Source organism: Triturus cristatus, chromosome 8 (genome assembly GCF_964204655.1).
Source record: "Triturus cristatus chromosome 8, aTriCri1.1, whole genome shotgun sequence".
NCBI classification, from domain to species: Eukaryota; Metazoa; Chordata; class Amphibia; order Caudata; family Salamandridae; genus Triturus; species Triturus cristatus.
In genome coordinates this window covers 874,120,506-874,148,245 of record NC_140591.1, presented here as the reverse complement: position 1 = coordinate 874,148,245, position 27,740 = coordinate 874,120,506, and the positions used below count along the sequence as shown (strand labels likewise).

Sequence of the window (27,740 nt, the reverse complement as noted above, 5' to 3'; positions counted from 1 at the left end):
ACAGATCTATAAAGCCTATTCAACCAAAGACGCACTGCGGGTGAGGCCAGCCAGCAGTAGCAAGCCCTCGGCATCAATGAACAGATGCGGCAGAAAGGAGAATGGAGCGCTGAATCAAATTCAAGGCGGAAAGAGATGCCAATGAAATGGTCTCCTTCAATGAAGCAACAAAGCATTGCTGTGGAATCAGATTTACCCAGTGTTGACTCAGGCTCTTCGGATGAGATGTACATTTTGGCTGTGAGGTACTGCTGGGTAATTTCATCATTTGCTGTAGGGTGGAAAAAGAGTATCTTAAAATTGTAGTGCTCTTCATAAATCAACGAGGACATACATGTTATCACATTTAACATTCAATTAGCTTACGGACCAGATCCTTTTTTGTGGCATTTCTTACCCATTTACTGCAATAGAAATTGAGCGAACAGATTTTGTTTCTAATGCAACATTATCTTTATGGGACTCGATCAACAGCTGTTAGTTATGGTGAAAAACAAATCTGCTGCATTGTAGCCATCAGTCTATAAAGTTCTTCATTTGGGTCGGTGGTTGAAGGTAGGTGGGCGCAGACACTCATTTTTGGGGACTAGAACTTCATTTTCATCATCTGACTTAGAACCAGAGTAAAACAGGGAAAGGCAAAAAGGGATAAGGAACGAGGGAGAGAAAGATGGGAGCATAGTGACAAAAGGCGAAGCAGCGATGAAAAAGAAGAACCTGTAAGAGGCAGATGAAGAGACAAGAAGTGTAGAGTGGTCGTTTACCGTTCTCCATACCGTGGTTCTCCACGGCAGATTGACAGAATTTGATGTTTCTTTTTTGACAGAATGTAAGTCCCCTGAAGAAGGGTTCGCCCGAAATGCATAGGGCTGAAATACTTTGAATTTGGGTTGAAACACTTCGAATTCGTAGAAAATAAACATGCGTAATACTATGCGAGAAATAGTATGAATTTCAAAGGAACTGAACATAACTTGAATTAAAGAACATTTTGTGAAATAATCCATTATCACTTGGATCATCATTATTTGAATCTTGTTCAATATCGGAGTGCTGAGTAAAGGACGTTACTCCCACGGGAGACAACGCGTTCATTTTCGTTTCATTGCAACACCTCCTGGCTCAGGAGGGCATTTACCAGGCACCCTAAATAAATCCAACATCATTTACTCTATACACAAGGAGTGCGACATTCCACAATCCAATTGGAGTTCCACATCTTTCTGTAACATGCCATGCTTTGGCATAGATCAACAGCAACAGCATACCAAAGGGGAAGGTTCTTGGGCTATTCCTCGCTTTTGCTTAAGCATGTAACAAGAGAAAACAGATTGAGGTGGTGTAAATATTTTTGTGGTCCACATGAGTGAACTCAGATACACTCTCAAAAGAAGTAGTTCACAAAAATCCAGCTTGTTGTTAGGTTTATTATCATTTAAAACATATTTTACAAATGCTATTCCTTTAGTTACAGTAATCCAATACAAATATAACAATAGAGCTGACACATTAGATTCCATCTCAAACCTGGGAATCAACTTTAATGCAAATCTTAGATTTTCTCCTTAAGTGACTTTCCTGCCAAAGATGTCATCATGCAACTCTACATGATCTGGAATATCGTTATGCTCATGGAGACTGTTCACTAAGCTGAATCTAAATTATTGTATCTGATCTACACAGGCCTCACAAAAATTCTCTATGACTGCAAAGATCTTAAAATGAAGCTCACATGATTGATTTCAACATCTAGAAGCACAACATAGCCAAGTCAACGCTAAAAGCTCACCCCTGGCTCTGAGCAGAGCCCAAGAAAGAATTTAAGAGAGTAGACATGATGGATAATGCCCACTAAAAAAAGGCCTCACACACATCAGAAATTAAAAACTAGTTACTCAGTATCACTCATTCAGGTACCTATGATGAGCTACCTTTCACCTGATCTAACATCAATCTTTAAACAGCAAAAATATGACATTGGAAATGTACAAACACAGCTCCAGAAAACACCATTGCCCCAGGCCTGATGAATGGGCCAGTTTATCTGTGGTTCATGGAGCTCCTGAAAACAGGAATGTTCAGATCATAATTGACTGTGTGGCAGTGACTGAAGTTCACCAGTTAGTGGGTCTCCCTCACTCCGCTGTAGATGATTATCAACCTTAGCCCTTGGTACGTTTGGGTCCTCTGAAGTCACAACTGTACAATATATGACACTTTACAAAATACATAAATAAAAAATGTTAAATTAGGTATTATGGATTTTGATAATCATAAGGTAGGTGAGGCAAATTACAGCCACCCTGAACACCAGCAAAGCACACAAAAAACACACAACCTAATAGCATTATATGGACGTTAGATTCAAGCTCACAGTGGGAATAGCAGACTGCGCTTTTGTGAACTCTAATACTGGTAAATGGCCTCATCTAAACAATAATACGTTCTTCTTCGGTAAATAGAGAAAATTTGCTCTCTCTACTTTATAAGCATTAGAGTACCACAGTTAAGAACATGTTTAGTATTTACTGGAAAGCTTGTTGTATTGTCATAGAGTCATAGGAAAAATAATCCAGCTGTACAAATGTTAGTCATAGCTCAGTAAGAAAATAAATAGAGGACATTTTCTTCATTTCTTTGTGTAAAATAATTCACTGTGGTAGTAATGCCAGTGAACATGGAGGGCATGAGAAAGAGGTATGCTTCATAATGAGAGACACATTTATTAGTTGCACAGCTTTACTGTAGAACAACCCACTATAATTATTCACCAGGCTTTGGGGAGTAGTGAGAAGCAGTACACATTAAGGCAGTGTTTATCAGTTCTTTCCCTTAGGCCAAGTTTACACAACAAGGTCCCTGCAGTAGCACCCACAGGACAGAGGTTAATGTATAGTGGGCTCAGAGCAAAGTACCAATGCACACCTCTAGTTAATATAGGGCTGCCTGTAATAACATTTTTGGAAGTTTTGATGCCTGAAGAAAATAAACAAGAATTACTGGGCATTGCTTGGTTCTATTTCATTTAACCTGATGCTGAATCTATTTGACGTATTTAGGTTTGTTTGGAGGACCTCGTTAAATCCATTGTTAAAAAACGTACGAAGTACAGAGAGAGAGAAAGCCTTGGTTCACCCTCTTTCAGCCACTGCCTAACATCTGTTGTTCTTTGTTAGCCATTGCTTGAATCGGGAATCCATTAAGTATGTGGCATTTTGTGGATGGGTGTATTGTCTCATTACTGTTCCCATTAAGATTTACTAACTGCTTGTTAGCTCGCGCACAACCATTGTTATTCAAGATTTTTATCAATTCAAAAAACGTTTAGTGTGCTCCTGGGGTGGCGTATTCCGTACTGAGAATGTCACTGTAGTTACTACTTGGTCGCGCTTCCAAAATCAATTGGTTGCGTCCCCCTGGGCACTACTGATGGCCTAAAAGAAGGATTTCTCAATCTGTGCTGCTTCAATTCTAAAAGAAATTTTACACTTGTCGCGATCCCTTTAATATTTATTTATTTGATATTCGTATTCTCCGTTGGAAATTATTTTCATTTCAACAACTTTTTATTGATTTAGCATCATTTTTCTTTGAGCTCCAAGCTCCAATGCATTTCGGGTTATCCGCCCTTCTTCAGGGAGCGGAGTTTCCGTGTCCGTGTTCAACCGCCCGGTATCGGCGTTTCTATTTTGAACAAAGACTTGCGTTTGTTTAAAATAGAAACGCCGATACCGGGCGCTGGAAAACTGAGACACCGAACGGCCTAATTTCTCCAAATACAAATCAAAGGTTGAACACGGACACAGAAACTCCGCTCCCTGAAGAAGGGCGGATAGCCCGAAATGCTTTGGAGCTTGGAGCTCAAAGAAAAATTATGCTAAATCAACAAAATTTTGTTGAAATGAAAATAATTTCCAATGGAGAATACGAAAATCAAATAAAGAAATAATAAAAGGATCGCGACAAGTGTCAAATTTCTTTTGGAATTGAAGCAGCACAGATTGAGAAATCCTTCTTTTAGGCCATCAGTAGTGCTCAGGGGGACGCAACCAATTGATTTTGGAAGCGCGACCAAGTAGTAACCCCATTAAGATTTAGTCATGGGGCATCAAGGAGCCTTTTTATTCAACTGTTGATGTGACATTACTGTGGCTTGTAAATGAGAGAAGCGTATGTTTTTGACACATTTTATTTGCTGGTATAACATTGAAATGAATAATTTATGTATGCTTATTTGGGACGTGGGTGTTGTTTGGATGGCTATCCTAAATCGCATTATCAGACAATCATCATTCTTGTGGTTTCAGTTGTTTTAGTATACTGTCATAATAACATGCTGATTGAAGTTACAGTTTTTTGTTCACAAAGTCTCTTGTCTCTGTCCTTCTGGTACCGTTACGTAGTTGTTAAACTACCCATAGCTTTTTTTGCAAACAAAAACTACTAAATACTGTTTACTAACAACTACCTAAGCTTAAACATTGTGCTGTACACACACACAAACCATGCATTTTCCACTAACACTAACCTTTTTTAAACATAATAAACAACCATTCTATACTTCAGTTTCTTTGCAAAAAACACATTACAACAAGGTAATTACCATCTTGTTACAACTATCACCCTTGCATCATTTCTTCATAATTACCGCATATTTACCACTTTCAAATTGAACAATAAATCCTCTTTTACTAATATATGTGAATGCATACGTATTTGCTATATTGTATAATACTGCTATATGTGTTATACAACTTATACATTTCAAAAACGTCCCGTTTTGTTTTGAAAAACGTCTTCAGCGCCAGACGCAATGCATACAAATTGATATACTAAATTACATAAAATTGTCTAAAGTATTAAAAAACAATCTTCCTTCACAACTCTTTCTACAGCATGTCAACAATTGCTATAAACAGAATAACTAGCCAAACACATTAGGTTTTTTGTTTTCATTAAATTGCTTTGTTATACAACAGATACTACATTGCTGCCTGTGCATCTATAGTTGTTGCCTACAGAATAATAGCATCAGCACTTTTATGCATCCACGTGCTACTCACAGTATCACTTAGTACATTTATGTAATCATGCAGGATTCTGTAATTACAAATTAACTTGTGATGCACTCTTCTACACCAAGATTTGATTTTCATAGCAAATGTGCAATCATGACAAATTTGCTTCCAACCTTTTCCTATAGAAGAAATGTGAGTGATGGGGACTTTGTACCTCATCTTTCGCTGATGCATGCTTGAATTTTGTTCAATAGATTTTATCACTTGTCCCCAGTAACCAGCACAGCCATCTATTGTGTAACTGATGTGCTGTGTCCTGCAAGTTCACTTTCTAGTCACATTTCCACAAATACAAAAACCCTTGGGTCAGATATATATATATATGCACCTAAAATCAGCAGGCTTGGATTAATATTAATGTGAGACACTGAGAGGTGGACCTGGTCCAGTTTCCAGATTTCTGATCATAGCACTGAATTACCACCGTATCTCATTTACTGTTTTCTGGCACTAAAGGTTCGCCACAGGGCGTCTCATCAACAATGCAAAATTCCTTCTAGTGCGAGTACACATTGCCAGTCAATCAGTCCTTCAATAGTCTTAATTACGGCCAATTGTCATGAAAGAGAGAATCAAATAAAAAACATTAAAAGTGCGCAATGAGCGTGGCCATGTACAATATACAGAGCGTTAAAAAAGATGCCCTACAACCATCCTTTAGGTACAATAAAAAGAATTAGATAAAATCAGTAAAACATAATCCCACAATCTATGTACATAAAAGTAACGCTGCATGTTAAAAAGAGGCATTCATTTTCAAAAAACTAAAACTAGATCCCTCCACTTGGTGTAGGGCACCAGTGTTCTCAACAAGCTGGTGGCCTGGAGCTAAAATATTGATTGGAGCATCAGCCAGGACACATATTGCCTCTGGTGGGGGTCACACTGAAAGGCAGTTTTGAACAAAAGTGCCTACCTACTATGTTATATTATGCCTGCATGCCTATTAAGTTGACCACTTACAAAATAAACATCTTCTAGCTCCTCCTCTGAGATGTTACAGCTTACATCTGGTAACACAATCGGCTCTATAAGGAGCCTTATTCTTAGCTTCCATATTATCATAGTCCAGATGTTATGTCAACATGAAGTTTCCTTTCTAGGAGAGTTGGGGCATCACATATGCAATCACCCAACTGTAATGAAACACATCGCCTATCAAAAATCCAGACCCGAACCCAGAAGTCACCAAACCAGTGACCAGGTTTGCAGAGTGGGGTAGGTCGCCCGTATAAGCCGGTGCTGGACACCTGTATGCCGCAGCTAGAGTTGTTTCTCTGCAAAACCCTAAGGGGCAGGATTTACTCTCCAATAGGATCAGATTATTTACTTATAATTAGTCAACACAAGGTACAAATCTCACCACACTAGTTCTGTGACTTTTGGATTAGGCACCTATCTACACTTGATTGTCGACTCAATCATATGTAGAGTAGGTTCACGACAGTCCTGATGAACTGCCTAGATCACTCATGACTTTTTAGTAACAAGAACGATGTTGAACCTCTTCTTTTAAGCTATCTCTATAGCTGTGAAGGACCATTATCTCCTTCATCACTCCACACAGTTTTTAGTCATGACAAGAAACAGCCAGCTGTTTAATAAATAATGAACACTAATTAGGTAACTCTTGGTCATTTTTATCCTTACACTTTCCCAGTCTACAATCGTAGCATATGCACTCCAGACTCATCATGGCTGATAGTATCAAACAAGATCTCCAGCAAAGAGCCCCCTCGAGGGGCCAGTTGGGCATTGCAGAGCTGGGCCAACAAGGAGGTGCCCGATGATGAAGTATATCACCCAATTGGGTGGGTGAGGGCTTTTGTTTCTGAATTATCAGATTCTTCCAACCTGTCTTTACAACAGGGAGCTTCCCTGATGACATTTAAGTAAAGTATTTTTAATCATTTAAATGCAGCCTGATTTTCTGCACCTCTGCCCACTCCCAAACAAACTTTTTGTACATTCACAAAAGAGATGAGGTTCCCATGTGAATGGGTTACTGCCTGCTTTGGGAAATCTGTAACCTATCAACGGTTTGCAACCAAAGTTGCAGTCACAATTTTTAAGACTTTTTTAAAGGAAATCAATGTAGAGCTTTGAAGAGTATATATTTTTTAGCCTCACCATGTTCTCTATGCATATGTGATATGCTAATATCTGTGAGCACGTTTGTGCTGAATAGGCCATTTTTATTGTGCAGAGGTAATATAGGTAACATAAGTTTGTGATTTTCTTAACTGCAAACCATTTCTCAGAATGTCCATATAAAAAATAGTTGTTTTGTCTGTGCCGTAGTTTGACGTGCAAGACTTAACAGATATGAAAGGAAATACAATGTAAACTAAAATCATACCATGGCACATTGCTTAAACCAGCATTTTGTTGAAATGACTGTCGTAAAAGGATAGATGGTGATGATGAAGGATAACTTGGATAAGGTGGTTCATGTGACGTAGATGAAGGTAAAGACTCGGAAGCTTTGTACATTTATTTTAGCTTTAAGTATCACGAGTCCGGGTTGTTAAAGAAAGAACCAGACTTTGAAAAATATAAAAGACGAAGAGAAACTTATCAGGGAAGTACCTTGATTAAAAGATTTTTCAAACAATGAGACAAACATATTCATTTTCTTTCATGTTGTATGTCTGAAGAAGGGCACTGGAATAGGCAGGTTCTCGCAAAGCCCACGCGGGAGTTTATCGATCTACCTACCTTTCTAGGAAATACTCCCTTTTGAGAGACAGGTGCAGCCAGATGTATGAACCTATTTTTCATGTGTAGCCAGGTCCCAATATTAATAGAATCTGTAGAGCTTACACACAGGCAATAACAAAACACTAATGATGGTTGTGAACTGTAGTGTTTATTACAAAGTGCAATAGGAGCATCCCTATCTATCATGAGTTCCACAGAAGTGGGAGTGATTCTTTCCTGCTTACACATAACTATAAAATGTAGGACTGCTTTGTGATTGGTAACACATTACCTTCTCATCTGCATTCATATATTTCCTTGTTTAGTAAGCCACTCCACTGCTATACGTGCACTTTTAACCTTTTCTAAAATGGCATCCATAAAAGGGCTTGCAGTACGTGAGATAAAGCGTTTCCGTTATTTCATTCCGTGCCCATAAGGCCTCCTTCAGCTCCAAGCACTACCTTAAATACCCACGGCTGCAGGGAGCGAGGCAAGCCCTACAGTAGCGAGATATACTTTGACTTGAAAAAATGACGATTACTGGTAAGTAATGCACCCATTTTCAAACGTTCACAGGTCAGCACTACCCAAGCCTAGCGCTAGCCATTCATATACAGCTATATCACCATGGTGGACCACTTTCTGTTTGTGGTTATGTGGCATGGCAGTTATGTGGCAAGACCGAAGTTCTCATCTTCTGAATATCCCTCTCACCGTGGGACGACTCCTGGTGGCCCTCGGACAAGCACCCACCTCCACCACCCACGCCTGCAACCTCAGCATCATCCTCGGCAGGTCAACTTGGTTGCCACGATTGCTTCAACACTCTCAGAATGCTCCACAATATCTTTAGATGGATCCTAACTAACACCTGAAGAACCGTCACACAAACCTTTATCACTAGTCAACTTGACTAAGGGAGCGACCTCTATGCCAGAACCACCATGCTGCTCCTCAAGCACCTCCAAATCATCAAAAAGGCAGTGGAAAGAATCATCCTCAAACTGCCTAGGCTAGCCCACATCACCCCACACCTCCGCAACCTGCACTGGCTCCCCATCAAGAGGAGATGCCACTTCAAACTGCTCATGCACATCTACAAAGCCCTCCACAACACTGGACCTGAATACCTGAACAACCACCTGACCTTCCACCACCCCACCAGAGACCTGTGGTCTGCCTCCCTGGCTATCGCCACCGTCCCCCGAATCCATTGTACTCGAGCCGGAGGATGCATTTTCTCCCAACTCACTACCAAGGCCTGGAACGACCTCCCCATCCACCTCCGAACTTCCTCCTCCCTTGCCGAATTCATGAGTCGCCACGAGACCTGGATGTTCACATAGCTCTCCTCCCCATGCAGCGCCTGAATACACCTGTGGTGATTAGTGCACTTTACAAATACTGATTGATACTGATTAACAAGGAGTTTGCTACAGCTCCCCTACAGATGACTGCTCGGTTATAGTTATTTCACCACTGGATAGATAGAGGCAGCTCTGGACAGACACGTAAAGGCTTCCTTGGTTTGGGTTTTTTCTTTATAGATTAAGGTACTTGCTCACTTCTTGGACGTTCTATGCAGCCAGATATGTAGTTTGGACCAAAACATCAACATTTCATCTAGTATTCTTCCAGACACAAAGTAAAATTCTGTACAATGCCTAAAAGCCGACCAAAGTGAAAGGTAGGTCTATTCAATCTTGTCAACATACCAACATACATGGCATCTAAAACACATAAATTACTCTTTGATTTCCTGCAAAGTGCAGGTTACCTGTTTTGGTTTGTGGAGCGACAGGCTCTTCCGATGTACCTGGAATTGCACGAGTCTGTTGTGTGTCATTAATAGCTGAAAGAAATGACAAACCGAGAAGGTATTAAACACATTAGTAAACCTAGATGCCTTTGATTGCTTGATAAACATGCTTCTTTTCTGAAATGTGGAAATATAACCAAGACCGGACTGGGAACAGTAACCAGTCCTGGCAGATTGCTGCTCGACTGGGCCTGGGAGCGGAGGGGGTTCTAGTGGGAAGCACCACTCCCGCTTTTGTTACAGGGGGCCGATATAGAAGCACTGCTGCAAAACCAGCCCCAGTAACAAAACCAGCCTCCAAGCGAACAAACCCTGGGTCCACCCCTCCGGCCCACCAGGAAAACACCTGGTGCCCGCTACAGCCAGTATGGCCCTAAATATAACTTTGGGGCATAACCCACAGCCAAGAAACTGCCAAATAACATGATCAGAGGAAATCATAGTTAAAGTGGGAGTGAGGTCAATGGGAGGCGCAATCTCAAGATGACATAAGCTCACATGCACTGCCAAGTGGCAAAAGAAAACTGTTGAGTGACAGTTGACTATCCAGAAGCTGACGAATGATAAACCTAAAATGGTAGCAACATTTCTCAGTCACTCCAAGCTGCCGGAATGCCATGCACTGCTGAAAAGCGGTTTCCTTAAATTATGGATAAATGATTGTTAGAGGCATAGACAAAAGTAACAGGTCAAACATTTGAATAAACTGTGTCCAGAGGAGACAACCAATGTTAGCAGTTGTGAGCACCTGTTGTGAAGAACAGTGAACGTTATTGCAGAAGCTACAGGGGACAATTGAGCTTTCTGGCAAAGAGTGAGTTGAAATTGCGACAGGGCACACTATGAACACAGCCAATAATTGGTGCTGACAAAAGTGTGGGTACATTGTTTTTACCGAGTGTGGTTGCTAATAGCTGGAGGCCATTGGAAATTACTGGATGAGTGGTCTCTTGGTCGGTGCTACTTGGACCTGTAGAAAAATAAATACTCCTGAGAATCATAGCAGGCATTGCCATTTAAGGCAGACGCAGAACCTCGAAGGGGTACTGCAATCAGACATTAATGCACCACCCAACATATATACCCATGCACACTGTTTGTATCCACTGCCAAGTGAGAGCACATCTTGGGTATCGCTGTGCCTTTTATTGGGGAAACAACCATTACATTGCTGTCATTTCAATGCATGCCATTACAAGGGTATTTGTAGGGTTTAGAGTGGGCATGGGTTTTTGGGTGGAAGGGTATTTTTTAGGGTGTAGGGTGGGTATGGGTTTTTGGGTGGTGAGGGAATTTTTAGGGTTTAGGGTGGGTATGGGTTTTTGGGTGGCAAGGGTATTTTTAGGGTAATACCATCTGCTATACGCTAAACCATATATCTGATGTCCAGCATCATGCACTAATACTGATCAAAAGTGGAATGGAGTAATGACCACATAGTTTAATATTTAGTTGATGCAAAGATTTAAGCACAAGCAGCAAGGCAAACATTTTGCTTTACAAGTAAATACAATATTATGTTTAAGACTCCTACGTCAATCTTAACTTTCATGACCACAGAAGGGATATGTGCTACGCAGCTAAACAATGCATTGGGATTTTTAATTAAGTACTTACAATAATATACCTCTGTTATGTAGCAATGTGTTCATTCCATCTAAGGGTAAACTGTGGCTTAACCATGGATATACAGATAATCCATATAAGCTTCCATGATGGAAGACTCTCAAGTCAGTGGATGCCAATGATTTCTCCATTGTTTAAACACAGTGCTCACAGTTAGTGTGTTAATAATGCTGTCTCCCTGCTGTCTAGTATTAAGATCAGGCCTCACCAGATGACATTTTATAAATATCACCAGATATTTATAATATGTCATCTTCCATTGCACATCTCTTGTTATCAAACTCTAACGACCAATTGTAGAGATTGCAAGAAAACATTAAAACTACCAATATATGCCATGCCATGTTTCCTCACTATAAGTTATTAACTTTAAACACTGTTTGTATGTGTGCCAGGGCTTCATATGAATTATTGTACAGATCTGTGGCTCTGAATCGTGGGGAGTTGGGTGATTACCCCCTCCCTGGGCACCAAATACCATAGTATAGTAGCAATATATACACCGATAAGAGTGAGCGCCATTTCCACCCAGGGCACAATCATCCCAATCAGTATTCTCATTGTAGAGATTGCTTGATCTTAAATATTTTGGTAAGAAAGGAAGTCATGCATATTTGTTCATAACCGCCTTGCCCATTTTAATTTACAACAACCGTACAGGTCTTACCACATGGAGAGTTCTGTGGTAATGTGCAAAGCTGAAATTATATTTCACATAATAATCATAATATTAAGAATAATGAATTCCCAATAGTATTTAATAGTGAGCCTGCCGTACTAAGATTTTTTGCACTTGCTAATCCTGTGATTCGCACAATCATAAGCTTTGAGACCGTAAAAAGGCAAATGGTAATCTACAGATGATACATTGTGGGTCGCAAATTACTTTCCAATTCCAAAACACCCTTTATAAATGAATGTGATTTGGTAGAAGGAATCGGCATGAAAGGTGCCTCCCTCTACTCCTACTATGTTTCTTAAGCCTAGGCAGAGTTCGCTGAGTTCTGCTATGCGGAACTCTGCCAAGTGCCCAAAATCTCCGTGCTACATGGAGTTCTGCAAGCAGTGGAGTGAGCTTGACATGCCTGTTCGCATTGATTTTCAGTGCCCAGTGTTTGTCCTGCACTGGAAAATCAATGCGAACGGCAGAATGCCCAGTACAAGAAGACACTGAATCTTTACTGCCGCTCAATTAGATTTTCTACTCGTGCTGCAACTTTCTCAACGCAAACGTAAGGTTTTTCAACGTGAGCGGTCATGACCACACACGACCGCCCGCATTGAGAAATCTGACCGCCTGCATTGAGAAATCTGACCAGGAGGTGGATTTTCCTTGCTCGCGCTTGCCAACTTGACTTTGAGTAGCGCAAGCAAGGAAAACTTCGCAAACTCAGCAAACGGAGAGGAGTTCACCGCCCGGGCTTAGTTACATTCGTGTTCATCAATGCTTTACCACTGTAATTGCTGGTTAGGTTGTCAATTAATGTGATTCAGGGATGGAGGGGTGCTATCACTCGCTGTCCTCCTAAATTACATTTAAAGTCATTCGCAGAAGTCTCAAAATGGCTCAAGCTGCTTACTTATAAACAGATCATGATTTTTTAAAACCTTTTTCTGAATGCTGCTGTTGAACAGAAAGTGATTATTACATCGATTGCAGTATACAACTCATGTCATATCGCAAAGTAGCTCATGTCCAAAAATACCTATTGTTTTGCAACCAAACCTAGGTATATTGGGCCCTGGGCATAGATGTATACTGAGGTCAGTCAATACACCTATGTGCATATTAAGTAGGTATGTCACATAGTACAATAGCCACACATTCCTACTTTAACAGCAACACTTTTAATATCTGTGCAGAAAATTAGTCTTTCTAGACAAATGACATACTTCTCCACATGATGACATACATTTTAAACAATTGTCATTCGTTTGCAGTATTACAGTTCTCATTTTCCCAGAGTAGTTGATTCGTTTTGGCCCCGTGTCCTCATTTTCTCACAGGGGCACTCGCTCAAACAAGTGTTAATATTCAATTTTAATAACACCACTAAATGAAAATAGATTTATTTTTATTGCTGTTGTGGCTCATTTCAAACTGTCTTCTCTTAACAGCAGGAGTAAGTTCCTCTCCCAGCTTAAACTGGCATTTCTTCATTGAGATCACAGCGATATCAATGTGGTACCATTAACTTAAAAGTTTGACCAATGTATTGCTCTTTTTAGATTCACACCCACCAGGCAAAAATAAAATGGTATGTTTGAAAAAGGGCTGCATTGTGTTGGTCACTGAATGAGGAATGTCTCCACTGCTACTACCTGTTCTCTACTTATTATGTGTGTATGCTGCTGTCTGAGTTTTAACTGTGTTATCAAGGAAATCAGCACCATTGATGCCTCTCTGTCACCTGTGCAATAAGTGAGGGAAGCTTCCAATGCTGGTAAATGTCATGTGGGTAAGGGAAGGTATACGTGTTTCTCTCTAGTTTACTCATGTTCTGAGAAGGAAGCATTGCTGCTGCTGCCTTTTCATTACTCATTGGAGTGTCCTACTGGACATGTTCTAGTGTTCAACATGTACAATGTGACAAGCCACTCCCTTGAGGGTTGGCCTTTACACCCACCCCATACCTATCTATCACAGGCGTCACCGGTCAGGTGACCCTGCCAATAATAAAGCCAGAGTGCACGTGCTCTAGGACAGTTCAGTAACTATACCCGCTGTGTCTGTGTCACTCATTTACTAGTATGTGGACCTGTGGCCCACAACTTTACAATGGCGATGAGAGGTCTGACCCTACATACAGTGCCACCTCAACTGCCATGAAGGAGTAGGGTGTATGGCTCCATAGATGCTGGCGCCATAGCCTGCCAGGGGGAAATGAGCCTGTCGCCCCACAATGAGGTTGAACCCACTCTGCTAGAAGGAAAGGAAATGGTGACCCCTATCACCTCACTACACCTGCCACCATTCGCCTGCTGAGAGACTGTGTGAAGTGACACCGCAGTAAAGCAGAAACTAGTGCCTCGGTCAAGACACCGATGAAGAATGTGCACAGCAACATATGTCAGGGCCCATGACATTGCTACACTCCATACCAGATGCAGCACACTCCAAACAAAGCAGGGCAGACAGTGAAAACCCCGTCAGCAAGAGAAAAGAGCTTGACCCGAGGCCACACCTACCCTGAGTGACCTCCCGCATCTATATCTCCAGTGCCGGTGGGGCCCCCAGCCACAGGAAAGTTGGAGCAGTGACCCCACACAGCAGGCGGTGCCTAGTCAGTCTCAGCCCACCTGCAGTCACTGTCTGTATTAACCTGGCAAGCCAAGCGTGAGCCAGTGAGGCGTGGTGCGCCTCCCCCGTCTACCCTCTCTGCAACCGCTGCAGCGGTCGCTCCACAAGGTGCCAGAACAGCCAGCATGTAAATGCTGACCGCACTGTAAACAAAAGAAGCAACCGTGCGCATGATATCCAACAGATGGCATCTTGAGGAGAACCTGCAATGCGTGTCCCTGCCTGTGAGTGAGACTTCCTCCTCTTATGCTTCTGAACCCACGGCCACCAACGATTACGACAAAGGCTGTATGCCTCCAGGCCCATCCTGGGTTCTTCTTTTCCTGCTGCCGAAACTGTTGATCCGGTGTGGTGCACACCTGCAGCACCACGTCACAGCATGTTCTGAAAAGACATACAACAAGTGCCCGGATCCTACATCACACAGCAATCAAGATAAAGAGAGCATGGCACAATGCCACATTGCCAAGAAGAAATGACAAGGAGAGGAGAGAAAGGTATGTGACAATCCTGTCACACTGAAAAACCAAACTACCACAGGTGCGCAGGAGAAATAAACAAGGGGACAAGACCAAGGACTCATACCACTACCTGAGAGTGCACCTACCACCACAAACCAGCACGCGTGGTGCAGCAATGTCACTGGAGACAGCTCAGAGGGAGTACCGAACACCTGCATGCACAAACCGCGTATCTACCCCATTTTTCACAGTGCAACTGTCCAGCCACCTGTCACTGGTTGCTTGAATCAAATGGCATCCCTGCTAGCAATGGCACATACCAAAGGAGAATAATGGTACCAACTATGCCATCAGCTCGTGGCTACGAAGTCAATCCAGTCACCCTTACTTCATGCAAGTCCTCGCCACCTGTAGTCCAAGTCATCTAATGGCAAACACACCATCATTGCCATGTGCATCAGTCAATCCAATGAAGGATCATCTCATCACCAAGGTGGAGCCTTACGCCTGTAAACATCCAAAGACCCACAAAGCGCCCCTGACAACGTGAGAAACCAAGTGTCTAGAGACTATTTGATAGCCCACCGCACCTGAGTCCTGTTGGCAAGTACACTGACCATGTATCCTCCACCCTTGTGGTTGCATGAATGACTTGGCAGTGGTTTCTGTTGGTGATCCTGCAACAACCCCCAGGCGGTCCACGCGGTCCAGTGGTGACCCATCTGAATGGGCCTCAAGGAAATCCCTGCACAAGAGATGGCCCAGAAGCTGCTCTACCGACGAGGAAGACAGCCCAAGCACCACTGACACCATCCTAGTCCTGACAAGGCTTGCCTTCACTGAGACAAGACGCCCCCAAGAGTAAGCTCCGATGCGGACTCCACCAACGCTTCTGATGCACAAAGTTTGAACTGCTTGTACAACAACCACATCGCCACGAGTGCACACAGACCTGGGCAACAGTGTTCGATTGGACATCGACCCGACTGCCATGCTGTAAAAGTGTCCAGACTACATCTACACAGTGTTTGCGCCCAGTGGTAGCTGGTTAAACTATGGACACGCGCAGAGATGCCCGGGTGCTCCCAGCTGCACCTGTCAGCCTGGTCACTGTGTTCGGCAGACTGTCTCTCAAGGCTGATAGACTAAGTGGGGTCCAGTGTGTTTTTCTTTATTCCCACAGGTTGGACTTGTTTTGATTTTTAATAAAGTTTGGGAGGAATGAAGTAGAATGTTGAACACATTCTAGTGTTCCACATGTACTACTCCCTTGAGGTCTGGCCCTTACACCCACCCTACACCCATCCAACACAGCTGTCACCGGTCACGTGAGCCTGTTAATAAAAGAACCACGTGCTCGTGGCCAGTTGTAGTACCCCACTATTGGTGTCCCTGACACTCATTAATTAGTATGTGGGACTAGGTCCCACAACATTACACTCATGTAACTCATAAGAGCAGCGTGCTCTGAGGCTTCCTATTCTGTACCTAATCATGTGTATGCAAAGCTAGCATTACTATTGCTTAGGTTGTACCTGTTCTGTAGGGAAAACTTGCACTGCTCCTGCCAGTTTAATGAGTGAGGGAAGCTTGTACTGCTGATTTCCTTCGTCTTCCTATTAGGTGTGCATGGGAAGTGATCAGTGCTTCTGAGCAGTGGTGTATGGAACCCCCGACATTCACAGCTTAAGTGGTGGCTGCCACTGGCCCCACTGGGCCCCTCTAAAATGTTAGTTGTTTATGGGCCTCTTCTGTCTGAAAGTCAGCAGAAAAAGTGCTTATAAAAACAGTGTTAGGGAATACCACGACAGAGGGTTGTGGGGGATGCGCTAACAAACATAGTAAAGGAAACAGATAATTAAAAGTATAATGATGAAATGATGAAAACAGCTGCAACACAGAGAAAGGGGTAAATAATAAAAAAGAATGAGTGAGAAAGGTAAGAACAAAAAATAAGGATGAAAGATAAAAGATGGGGATGGGCCTGGCATAGGAAGCCATGATGGCAGACGCTCTCTAACATAGCTTTGAGTGGTACCCCTCTAATCCTGCAATTATCCGGCGCACCGGCTTCCATCAACGGTGGCAGCAAGGTGCATCTGCCCTGTGGCTGACACCGGAGCTGTTCTGCTCGACTTTCGAGCTCACTGGCTCAACAGGCGCCCGGAGGAGGAGAGATGCTGTGCCAAGCCATGCTGCCTAGGCCAGGAGGCTATATCACGGCAAATGCTGCTCTGAATGATTGAGCTTAGTCGCCTTGGACTATGGGAGGACATTGCACGCCGTTTCTTCTTCCCCCGACAAATCTCTTCTCAGGGACTCTCGTGGCAGCTATTAGTGGGTGGCCTTTTGCGCCCATACTATTGGTGTGCTGGGAGCGGCTCGGGCAGAGCAAGTTGCGCTAGGTACACAAACCAAGCCTTCATCCAGGCTGGACACATACCCCCCTTCTCTTCTGAACATCACCCTGTCGGATTACCATGACCTGGGGGCATGCACGGTGCCGGGTGTCCACTTAGCCGTGGAGCGGCTGGCCTGCGGCCAGCACCCTTGATCAGCGCAGCTTCTTGCATTGTTGGGTGCGTGGCTGGGAATTGTGTGGCCATGCCCGAGGAAGAGCTGGACACATGACCAGAACCCTTCTCCCCCTGCCTCGGTGCCACCTTGTTGGATGTTGCTGCCCTTGAGGGTTAAACCAGGTTGCCGACCCCACTGGGAGCTGGTGAGGGCTCATGGGTTCATTCCACTGTTGGCCTACCTAACCCTGTTGCGCTGCTAATCACCCCCGGTGGGACTGCAGCATTCGGGGGTCCCTGCATTTGCAACTCTCTGCGGCTTTCAGAGAGTGTTGCACAGAGGTGCTCACCTGCTCCCTCCTGTTGTGTTGCCCCGGCTGCCTGTGTCACATGGGGAGGCCGTTGTGAGGTCCATCTCCTCGAGTCCTAAACTGGGGGGGAAACAGCCTTTACCACGCTGTTTCCACAATGCGCTTCCATTACAACGTGGTTGTTTCAACGACTTGCTGTAGGGGGTGCGCTAACCTAAGGAATAGTATAATTTACTATTCCAACACCTTCCCTACTGTTGCACACGCTGGAGTTGGAATAGTAAATTATACTATTCCTAAGTCCGGAGCGCCCCCTACAGCAAGTCATTGAAACGGCTTGCGATGTAATGGATCGCGTAGAAACAACGCAGTCGTCGTAACAACTGTGTTGTAATGGAATGCGTTGTTAAAGCATTCATTGTAAAGACCCATATTCAAACTGGGGTATTGGCCGACCTGTTGATAGACACAATTCCTTAGCAAAATCTACATGCGTTCTGGTGGAAAGCAACTTTGCTGCATACTGTTGTTATTTTGACCCGACAACCCTGGATGCTAATTTGGGTGTGCGACCCAGTGCCTTCTTGCACACTTGTATGGTTCATGCTGGCATTCCGGTGCAGATGTTTGCTGTTCTTGTAATGAGCCTGAGGGTGTGAGCCGGCCTCCATCATAATCTGGCTGCTTTGGGTTATACGTGCTGCTCAATTTCTGTTGTACATGTGGGCCCTGGCTAGTATCCTGTTGCCCCCCCGTGGGCATTGGCATCCAGACTCTGCTCCCAAACAGAACTGGCACTGCTGCCTCTGCACCTCACTGCTTCTACACAACAACTTGATCAACCTCCTCCAACTAACTGTACTGACACTAGACCCCACGGGTGAGCTGCTAGTGCTGCCATATTCTGCCACTCCATCTGGCATAGACAAGTAGGATTACCTCTGCTGCCTCCGAGCGTCCCAGCCTAGTGGACTCTACAGCCCACCTAATGGGTGGCTACGTTCTCTGAGTAAAACACATTTGGTTATCATGTCTGCAGCCCTCTGTCCTCCCAGCCACTGACTGAATTGGTGCTCTTGCTGTAGCACGTAACTGTCTGAACACACCAGGACAGATTAGGCGACACGTGCTGTGGCACCTATGTGGATCGACAGGTGTCAGCAAGCAGGCCCTTCATTCCAGCGACCTGAACCTGTCCTCTAGAACTTGTGATCAAAGTCTGTCTTTGTGATTACTTCCTCAATCTACTGAGGCCTTTTTTTATGCAACTAGGAAATGTGACTATAAGCACAGTCTAGAGATAGATGTGTTCTTTCATTCCTCCACTACAATTGTGTTTCAGGACTTCCATCATATCAAAATCTCTTTTATTGACTATTTTTCATCAACCTCTAAAGTTCTTTCCTTTACATTCTGGGCCAGGGAGAACCAATTCCTTCAGCAAGCCAGTTGGCTCACTAGCTATCCAGGAGTTCCTTATCTCTAACAAATGACATGCCCATGGAAGGAGGTAACTCCAGAGAACAGAGGCAAAAGCTGCACACTTTCTGCTTCCTGAGTCCCTCGGGTGGGGAGACAGAAGCCAGTATGGAGAATGCCCACCCTTACTAACTGATCCACATAGGTACTCCTCCTGGCAGAATAGGGCTAGGGAATGGCAATTGGGTTCAGACCACCTGTGTGTAACCATCATTTATTTATAGGGGAAGATCTGAGAGGACTTTTCCCTGTTAAGCTAAGGACGTACCAATTTTTTTTATTTTTTTAGCCCCATGACCAGAGTCATAGCTGTGAGTCAGGAGGGTCACATTGCTACCCCAGTCCTGTGGATTAAAAGAGGGCTCATCAAGAGGACCCACAGCACATACCACCTCTTCAACTCAGAACATAGCTGGGTGCTGCATGTATATAGCTCTGTTGAACTGCTATTGACCCAGAAAGAGTGTTCATTCAGCAGCTGATCAGAATAGGCTCAGGTGGACTGCAAAACTAACTAAGCAACTAAATAGGCAAGCTTATTTCAAGGCCATTTCTTGTGTAGTCCTTGTTTCATAACAAGACTGTATTGGATATGTAAATTGAAGGAGCACCAGGCTGTCATGGCACAATAGGTATTTAGGTGGTTGACTTCACGATGATACTGTAAGGTGTGGTTGACCACTGCAGAAGTGACCACCACCCATTTGTTGGAACTTTTCTTCCCCTTCAGAAATTGGCTTTGTCACCGTCACCTTTTGAACTAGCTGTTTCAAAGTGTACATCTGGGCTGCCTTGAAGGGGCAGTCTATGTTGGTTAATCTTTGGTGAATGCCAGTTTGAGTCTTTAAGAATAATACATTTTGCTGTCTATCTTAAAAAGACTGAGTCTTTTTTTAAGCGTTTAGGTCCCATTGTTCATTACTTTGAGCAAACCTACATTCCAGAGAAAACAGTTTGTTTTATAATCCAAGATGCCTCAAAACGCTGCCTCACCATTACTCCGGGTCCATGACTCATAACTGCCTCTCTACTACCATAGGCTCCTGACCTCAGCGGAGAGGACATCCAGGCTTTATTAATATCAACAAAGATATATGTCACTTATGAGACAGAAGTAACTATGTATTTAGGGCATGATCTTTTATAGCAGTCCTGCTGAGAATCACGAAGGGGCTATACAAGGACTCTGTCTTGTTCAATGCAATATGTGAAATACACATTATGCTTCCGACACAACATGTACTATCACCTGCATAGCTATATGCAATTATGCTCATATATCATGACATCTCTGAGTATATTTAAAGATTTTATCCCTAAATTCAGAAAATAAAACCTGGCCAACTCCATGTGGAGTGCATGCATATATGATTGTGTGCACAGTTGAAAATATTTTCCTCAGTAATGAACTACAACTAGGTTCTGAACATAAAAGGAACTGTCATTGATATTCGGTTCTGAGTTGGCCGTCTGGCCCTCAGGACAATTAAAAATGGGCATAACATGTGGACCTTTAGACGCAAAAATAACAATCACCTCCCCGTGTTGCCCACTGAGCTTTTTAACCTTCCCAGGGGACCCCACTAATAAACGTATACAGAGGCATATTTATCATAGGGTTGCATTGCTTTTGAGCCACGCAACAAGGTGCAAATGCAATGCAACCTTTAAGTTAGATTTATCAAGTCACGCAAGGCCACCTTGTGGGCCCTGAGTGGCTTGCTAAATCCAGAGTAATGCAATTCAGCTTTAATAGCTGTGTTCAGTTATTCCGACCCAGGGAGGAGTTCCATGGGTGGAGCGTGAGTTTTGCAAGCATCCACCAATGAATTTTGGTACATTCCCAGATTTAACAAAATAAAATGATGAACGGAGTGTTGAAAATGTTCCAGCACTCACCCCCAATCACAGATCTGGGTTTAATCCATCATTATATTTATCACCACATCACCCAAATTTGTACCCAGCCATATGCAAACCAGTCTTGACCCTGCTCCACATGGAAACAGTCCAGCCCAAACTACCAGGCCCTCCCTAGGCCGGAAAGAACCATCCTGGGACCAATTTCAGGGTATCACCCCTCATCAACCAGGCTAGCTTGAATCCAGTGGTGCAGCGAACAAGGGACCCGTGTCTGGCCATACCCTTAGCCACTAAGGGTGCACATAGCAACATAACAAAATAAAATGATGTTTGGAGTGTTGAAACTTTTCAAACACTCACCCCAGTCACAGATCTGGGCTTGATCCATCCTTATTTTGCCCTCCACATCACCTCAGTTTGGATCCAGCCATATGCAAATCAGTCTTGACCCTGCTCACCAAGCCACTGGAGTTAAAACTATCCTGGCTGATGTGGGGGTGAAACCGCAAAACCGGGTCTAGGATTGGTTGTTTCAGGTCCAGGGAGGACCTGGCCTGGCAGTTCAGGCTGGAATGTTACCATGGGGAGCAGGGTGAAGACTGATTTGCATATAACTGGGTTCAAACTGGAATGGCGTGGTGAGCAAAATAATTATGGATTTAGGCCCAGATTTCTGTATTGTGGTGAGTTTTTGACATTGTTCAGCATTCCGTCCACCATTTGTTCTTTTTGCATTCCCACACCTACCATTACTACTAGACCTGGGAATTAATTAAAATGCTACGCCTCCCGAGGTGAGGCGTAACAAAGAGAAATATCTTTATCTCTTCTTGTTACTTCCTCTTTCTATGTGTGCTTTCTCTCTCTATGTGTTCTTGCTATGTGTATTGCATTCTGCAGCTCACTTATAAAACGGAAAATGCCTCAGAGGATTGTTTTTGTGCATTAAGGTGTCTCTTGCTGCACAAATACAATCCTGCTTACAAAACAGGCACCCTAGCACCATAGTGTAATGGTGCCTGCACTGGCGCTAGGCAGCACATTGTGCACCAGCACAAAGAAAAGACAGAAATGCTCCATATTATGTTAACGGTGCATTTCTGACCTTACCCTATCATGCAGCACTGCAATGTGACTTGCTGCACTGCATTATTTTTGTATAAATATGTCCCACAATGTGGTTGCCTATAAGGTAATTTTAAAAGTATGCTCCACGAAGATCCCGTAGTGCTTCATATCACAGGTTGAGTCCATCGAGATGCACTGTCATTCATCATTCTGGATGGATGACTCCATGATGATTCATGCACATAGATTATGTGGGTGAGGATCCTTTTATAGCCCCTTCATGGTTTCCTACAGGGCTGCCAGAAAAAGATTGTACCTTAAATATATAATTATTTATGTCTCTTAAGTAGGCTATATCTTTGTTGATAACAACAAGTATTCTAGTTAGAAAATGATACAGCCGACTTCAGCTCTTTTGCGTCCCCAATTATACAGGATATGACTTTCAGGCTTTGCGTGCATCTAGTGACCTATGTGTATGATGGTATGGTATGTAAGCTGCAGTGAATGCACACCTTATATTGCCAAACCTCAAAAACGTCAACATCCCAAGGCTTTAGCAATGATCTCAGAGTACTGCACCCCTAATCAATATCAATCAAACCAATAGGGTCCAAAAGTTTTGATATTTTTGTAGTGCACTCGGTGGGTGTCGGAAAAGTGACTACAATCTTTGGAGCAACCTCTACAATTGTTACCAAACAAATGCATATTTAGTTGTATATATTTGCCTGAGCCTTTCTCTCTCACTATCATACATATGAAATAGTTGTTTATCGGTATCTACAAAGTGAGACATGCTCACCTACTTAAAATCAGAAGGTGACGATTCCAAAAAGCCCAAGGAGGCAACCATGTTTAGAAGTTATGTTCCCAAGCACTGAACTCAGACACTTAAACCTATCTGCCCTGGTCTACCCCGGGGGGGTGGGGGGGAGGGTAGCAATGAGGGAGCGCTTGCCATCTGCAAGGACACAGAAGAAAACGACCAGCCACTCTCTACATACGTTTATTATGTTTTAGGTGTGACCACCATAACTAGGTCGAATACCCCAGCCAAGGCCTTAACAACAATTTTAAACCACTATCAGTAAATACTCTGTCTGCTGTATATACCTAATTTTATGAACCTCAGCAAACCAAGTATATCCCTAAATGAAAACTGTGTGCTTAAGGTTTTATATGGGCTGAGTCTTTCATCTTATTCAGTTCTGAATTCAGCCCACTATCCAATAGTCTTCCAAGGTTCTCCAAAGGACTCATATGGTCACTTTACCCTTGCTTATGGAACTATGCATGAACCACCCACTGCCCTGGAGCACAGTGTAACACAGACATTTAATGTCCCAAATCTACACAGAGACACCTGTGGTGACAGAAAATCCAGGAAAAAGCATGCACTTGATAGGACCGAAATTAAATTTACACTTTTAAAGACAAGCAAAAACTGGACATGACACAGAGAAAAATAAATAAAAATGCGAAAACCTCACGTTATAAAAAATTATGAAAACAAAGAATTTTAATTACTGCATCGTAAAAGCATGCAGAAAAAGGGTAGTTTACATTATATCATCTGTATAATGCAACATAGATTGTAACTTATTAAAGAAAATAATCTTGTTCAATTAACTTGTGTTAGAAACATGTATATGAAATTCTCATGTTACTAAATTTACTTAGAATCGGTTTACATTTTACATAAATAAATGTATAACTAATGAGATGTATGAAATATTATAATTAATTCGATTTAAAAAGAGGTAATTTCTATAAGTTTAACCAATGTATGTGATACGTGTGCATCAGAAATGACAAAAGAAAAATAGGTGCTACACCTTTGTATTAAGAGATGCATTAGTAAAACTTTCAGAAATTTTTCTTTACACATGTGCTAATAATAATTGCATGAAAAGAAAACATGATGCATACTTTTAAAGTGCATTTACATGTTGGTATTTATAAATGTGGTAGTACTCTATTTCTAATTGAATTAATTTTGATCATACTAAATGTTACAAAGTGCAAATGTCACTAGAATCTCAACTTCATGATTTCGTATAAATGTATACTTATAATCCTATATATTTTGCGTTATATTAGCCTAAATTAATATAGGTCAAACTGTACTCATGAAGATTTCTGTTTCACTATGCACGCTGAGTATGAGAAAATCACTCGATGTAACAGTTGACTGTAACAAGTTCTTTCCCCCCTTGAGATTCTCATGTATTGTATAAGATATTGTTACATTTATGTTGCCATTTGCAGGACACTTGCCTGGGAATCTACAGTTTCGAACTTTACTACAAGCTCTAGCTAAAGTGTCATTGTTTATTTAACGTTTCATTTAAGTGGATGACTTAAGGACTGCGTAATTGTTCCACCTATTTCCTCTGCATTTTGTGTCTTCTTTATGACACCTGATCTACATTCCACATGAACTGACCAAGGGACTGAGGGGTCTGATCATATTAGTTGACACCAGGAGCTGCCATCCCTGGAAATGCTAAGAAAATAATATTGCCTGATGAGAAAGTTTCAGGGGATTATTAATTTTCTTTTATAGAGAGACTCTCGTGCAGCTGATGGTATTCTGCATGCAGGCTAATTACAACCCGACAGAAGAGATTTGCAGAACTCTTGATGTGGACTGAATCCGCTTCCTTTCCAAACTGGCTCATAGGCTACATGCGCACAGTGGTCCCTTCCTCCTGGGACCACAGGCACTGGCATTTCACGTCCTTTCTTGAACTTTGTGAGCTTTGGGTATTGATCTTTTTTTCTAATTGTCATATTCTTCTATGATGCACTTATTCTGGTAAAGATTTGATAAACTACAATATATTAACTAAATTGACTCAGATATCATGTTTTATTCACTTAAAGTGAACAAGCGTTCTCAAATGTAATTATCAGTAAAGGTGACTAGATTAGAGTGATTTCAAGACATCAAATACTAAAGTCACTATTTTGTATTGCTTTATCTGAACTCTTAGTTTATATGATTTTGGCTCGCCTATGTTTCTTCAGGAGATTTGGGCCAGCAGTATTAATCCTATATCTTTATAGCATTGTGTTGAGAGTAATTTACATGAGTTTGATTTCATATTTGTAATTTAGTTATCCAATTTCTGGTCCTTATTGGACGACTGTTAAACCCCATAAATCTAACCTCTCTCGGAACACAGCAAGGTGCATCGGAGGACCAAGAGAGTGGAAATGACTGAAAGTTATAAATTACTATAAATCACCCTTTGTTTTGTATTTAGGACCCGGCATACACTACCACACACTCGAAAAACTAGACCGAAAAAAACATCTGTTCCAAAATATAGACTGCCAAAATGTTGATCTTATATAAATTTTGCTTTCCCAATATTTTATGTATTTTAAATTCTGAAATTCAGCCAAACGTATGTGCCACATGTACTAGACTTGGGTTCATTCTAACTGCAATCTTAGCATAATTTGGACAAAAGCTCAGTAGGATGTTTAGGTCATTCTCAGAGTTTTTGTGGGGAAATTTGTATGTAAAGTTGAAAATTTTGCAATCATTATTTTGAGTAGATACTTTGCAGTAAATATGTTTTTCAGTCGATTTTCATGTTGCTGTGATAAACACTTACTACCGTTCCAGACAGTTAAAGCTTTTGACGTGTTATTAATGTATCATAAATATATCATGTAATTACCAGATTCTGTTGTAGACTCTTCTGGACTGGCTGGAGCCAAGGGAAAGGGAGAGTCAGGCTTGTCTTCATAAAATGCTAATTGGGAAAGAAGTCGGATATGTAGTTATGAAGCTCAAAAGAATGGACAAGTGTGCCACGTGCTCAACTGGTAGGGAAAGCATGGATTAGCCATGTTAGCGGTGAAGCAAATATACAAGAGATGTGCAATAGTGACTAGACTTAAGACCATCATATTCCAGTTTTTATGAATACGAGACCCACAACGAGTCTTGATGAAAAGATGAGCATGGAACACATTTTGCAGTAGCTTTGCATGGCCAGCACTGAAGATAGCTGAAAGCATGCCCGCGTGGAGAAAGAGTGTACATGGATCCAATAAAAAGAATTGGATGGAGAATTTTTGAGGCAATGGTGCAGAGTATGAGTCAAAGCTGCCGAGTAGCTGATGAAAAGTACAACATTGCAAGGCGATAATAGTTGCATGGCTTTACCGATGGTTGGCCTTGGCATCACCACTGGGTTGGCTGTGGTCAGTGCCAGCGACCTCCGCTCTGCTCTCTCTGTAGCTGGGAGTGAACATGAATTATTCCATTAGTTTCCAAACCTGGAAACGTGCTCAGAACAACACTGTTCATACTTGGCATGTGAATACATTCTTATAAACCCTTAAGCTTGGTCAAAATGTCTCCAGCTAAACTCCTTTCACTATCAAGTGCACTGCTTGAACATTGATGCCAAATTCATCGGAAAAATAGAACCTGCTGACATTATGCCTTGAGTCTTTCCACTAAAAACCGCAAACATTCATGTACAGAGACAACGTGCGACTTCTCATGATTCAATCTGCTATTTGTCCACTGCGGACCCACCCACACTCATTTATTACAAATCATAGTTGGTTCATGTCGAAATTCAAGAGGCACGACTGGCGCCAGAGCGGGGTTGTTCACATTCAGTAACTGGTTGCAAATGTTCTCGGTACTCCGCTCTCAATAATTATTGAAGTGAACCTTCATAAAGCATATTTACTATTAAATTGGCTCTATGTGAATCTACTTTCACCCAGATCCCAAAGTTCTTTCACTCAAGAAAAAGGTAGAAAAATAAATCAGGAAAGGTTATGAGGCTTAAATAGAAAGGAAGCATCCATACTTGGCATACATTTTGTGGGAAGGTGCCTGCTAACTACTGGATGTCCACACTTAAGGTAACCGTAAGTAAATTGAAAGGCTACTAACAGATTAACTCTGGTACAATGAACCCTACAAGGAGCTATCTGACGCCTGTTCAGTTCATCTTTATCTGAGCTCTCCTGTTTCTGGTGAAATCCCCAGTACACGTATTCTACATTCATCATACAAGGCCATGACATCACTGCGCAGAACACAGACAAAGGACTAAGGTACTGTACACATACTTCTCCTATCTTTGAAATGGGGAGCAGGGCTCCTCATGGGCAGAGGGTCCATAGGATCCTCCTTTCTCACATTCATTGGGCACACAGTAGGGAGTATATGAAAGGCAAATGGGCTCCCTCTTTTGCATGCGGCCACATCACCATGCAAATGAGGGAAAGCCTACATGGTATTGACGCTTGCACTAATTTGAGCCTAAACAAGGCAGAAATGTCTGCACCAACAGCCGTGTCCCGTTCTGAAATATGTAAAGGCTTTCAAAGTGCAAAACAGTTGCAAACTCCCATTTCTCTTCCAGGCTGGAACCTGCATAGTTCAGCACTTCATCACATTGTGTCATGGAAAGTTGCAGAGAACACTGAATAAATATGTGAGAGGTACAGAGCCTCTCAGATCTGCTGCTTG

The 27,740-nt window shown here is 42.4% G+C and overlaps 1 protein-coding gene across 1 annotated transcript in view; it reads right to left on the bottom strand.

Annotated features, from left to right (window-relative positions):
* The window catches only part of ABI3BP (ABI family member 3 binding protein), a 1,978,933-nt gene that overhangs the window by 840,073 nt on the left and 1,111,120 nt on the right, over positions 1–27,740 (bottom strand). The window contains exons 11-15 of the mRNA XM_085622401.1: positions 26,412–26,486; positions 25,921–25,995; positions 10,496–10,570; positions 9,559–9,633; positions 197–271 (exon numbers count right to left, since the gene is read on the bottom strand). Of these exons, the coding sequence (XP_085478527.1) occupies positions 197–271; positions 9,559–9,633; positions 10,496–10,570; positions 25,921–25,995; positions 26,412–26,486 (375 nt within the window). The remainder of the gene's footprint in view (positions 1–196; positions 272–9,558; positions 9,634–10,495; positions 10,571–25,920; positions 25,996–26,411; positions 26,487–27,740) is intronic.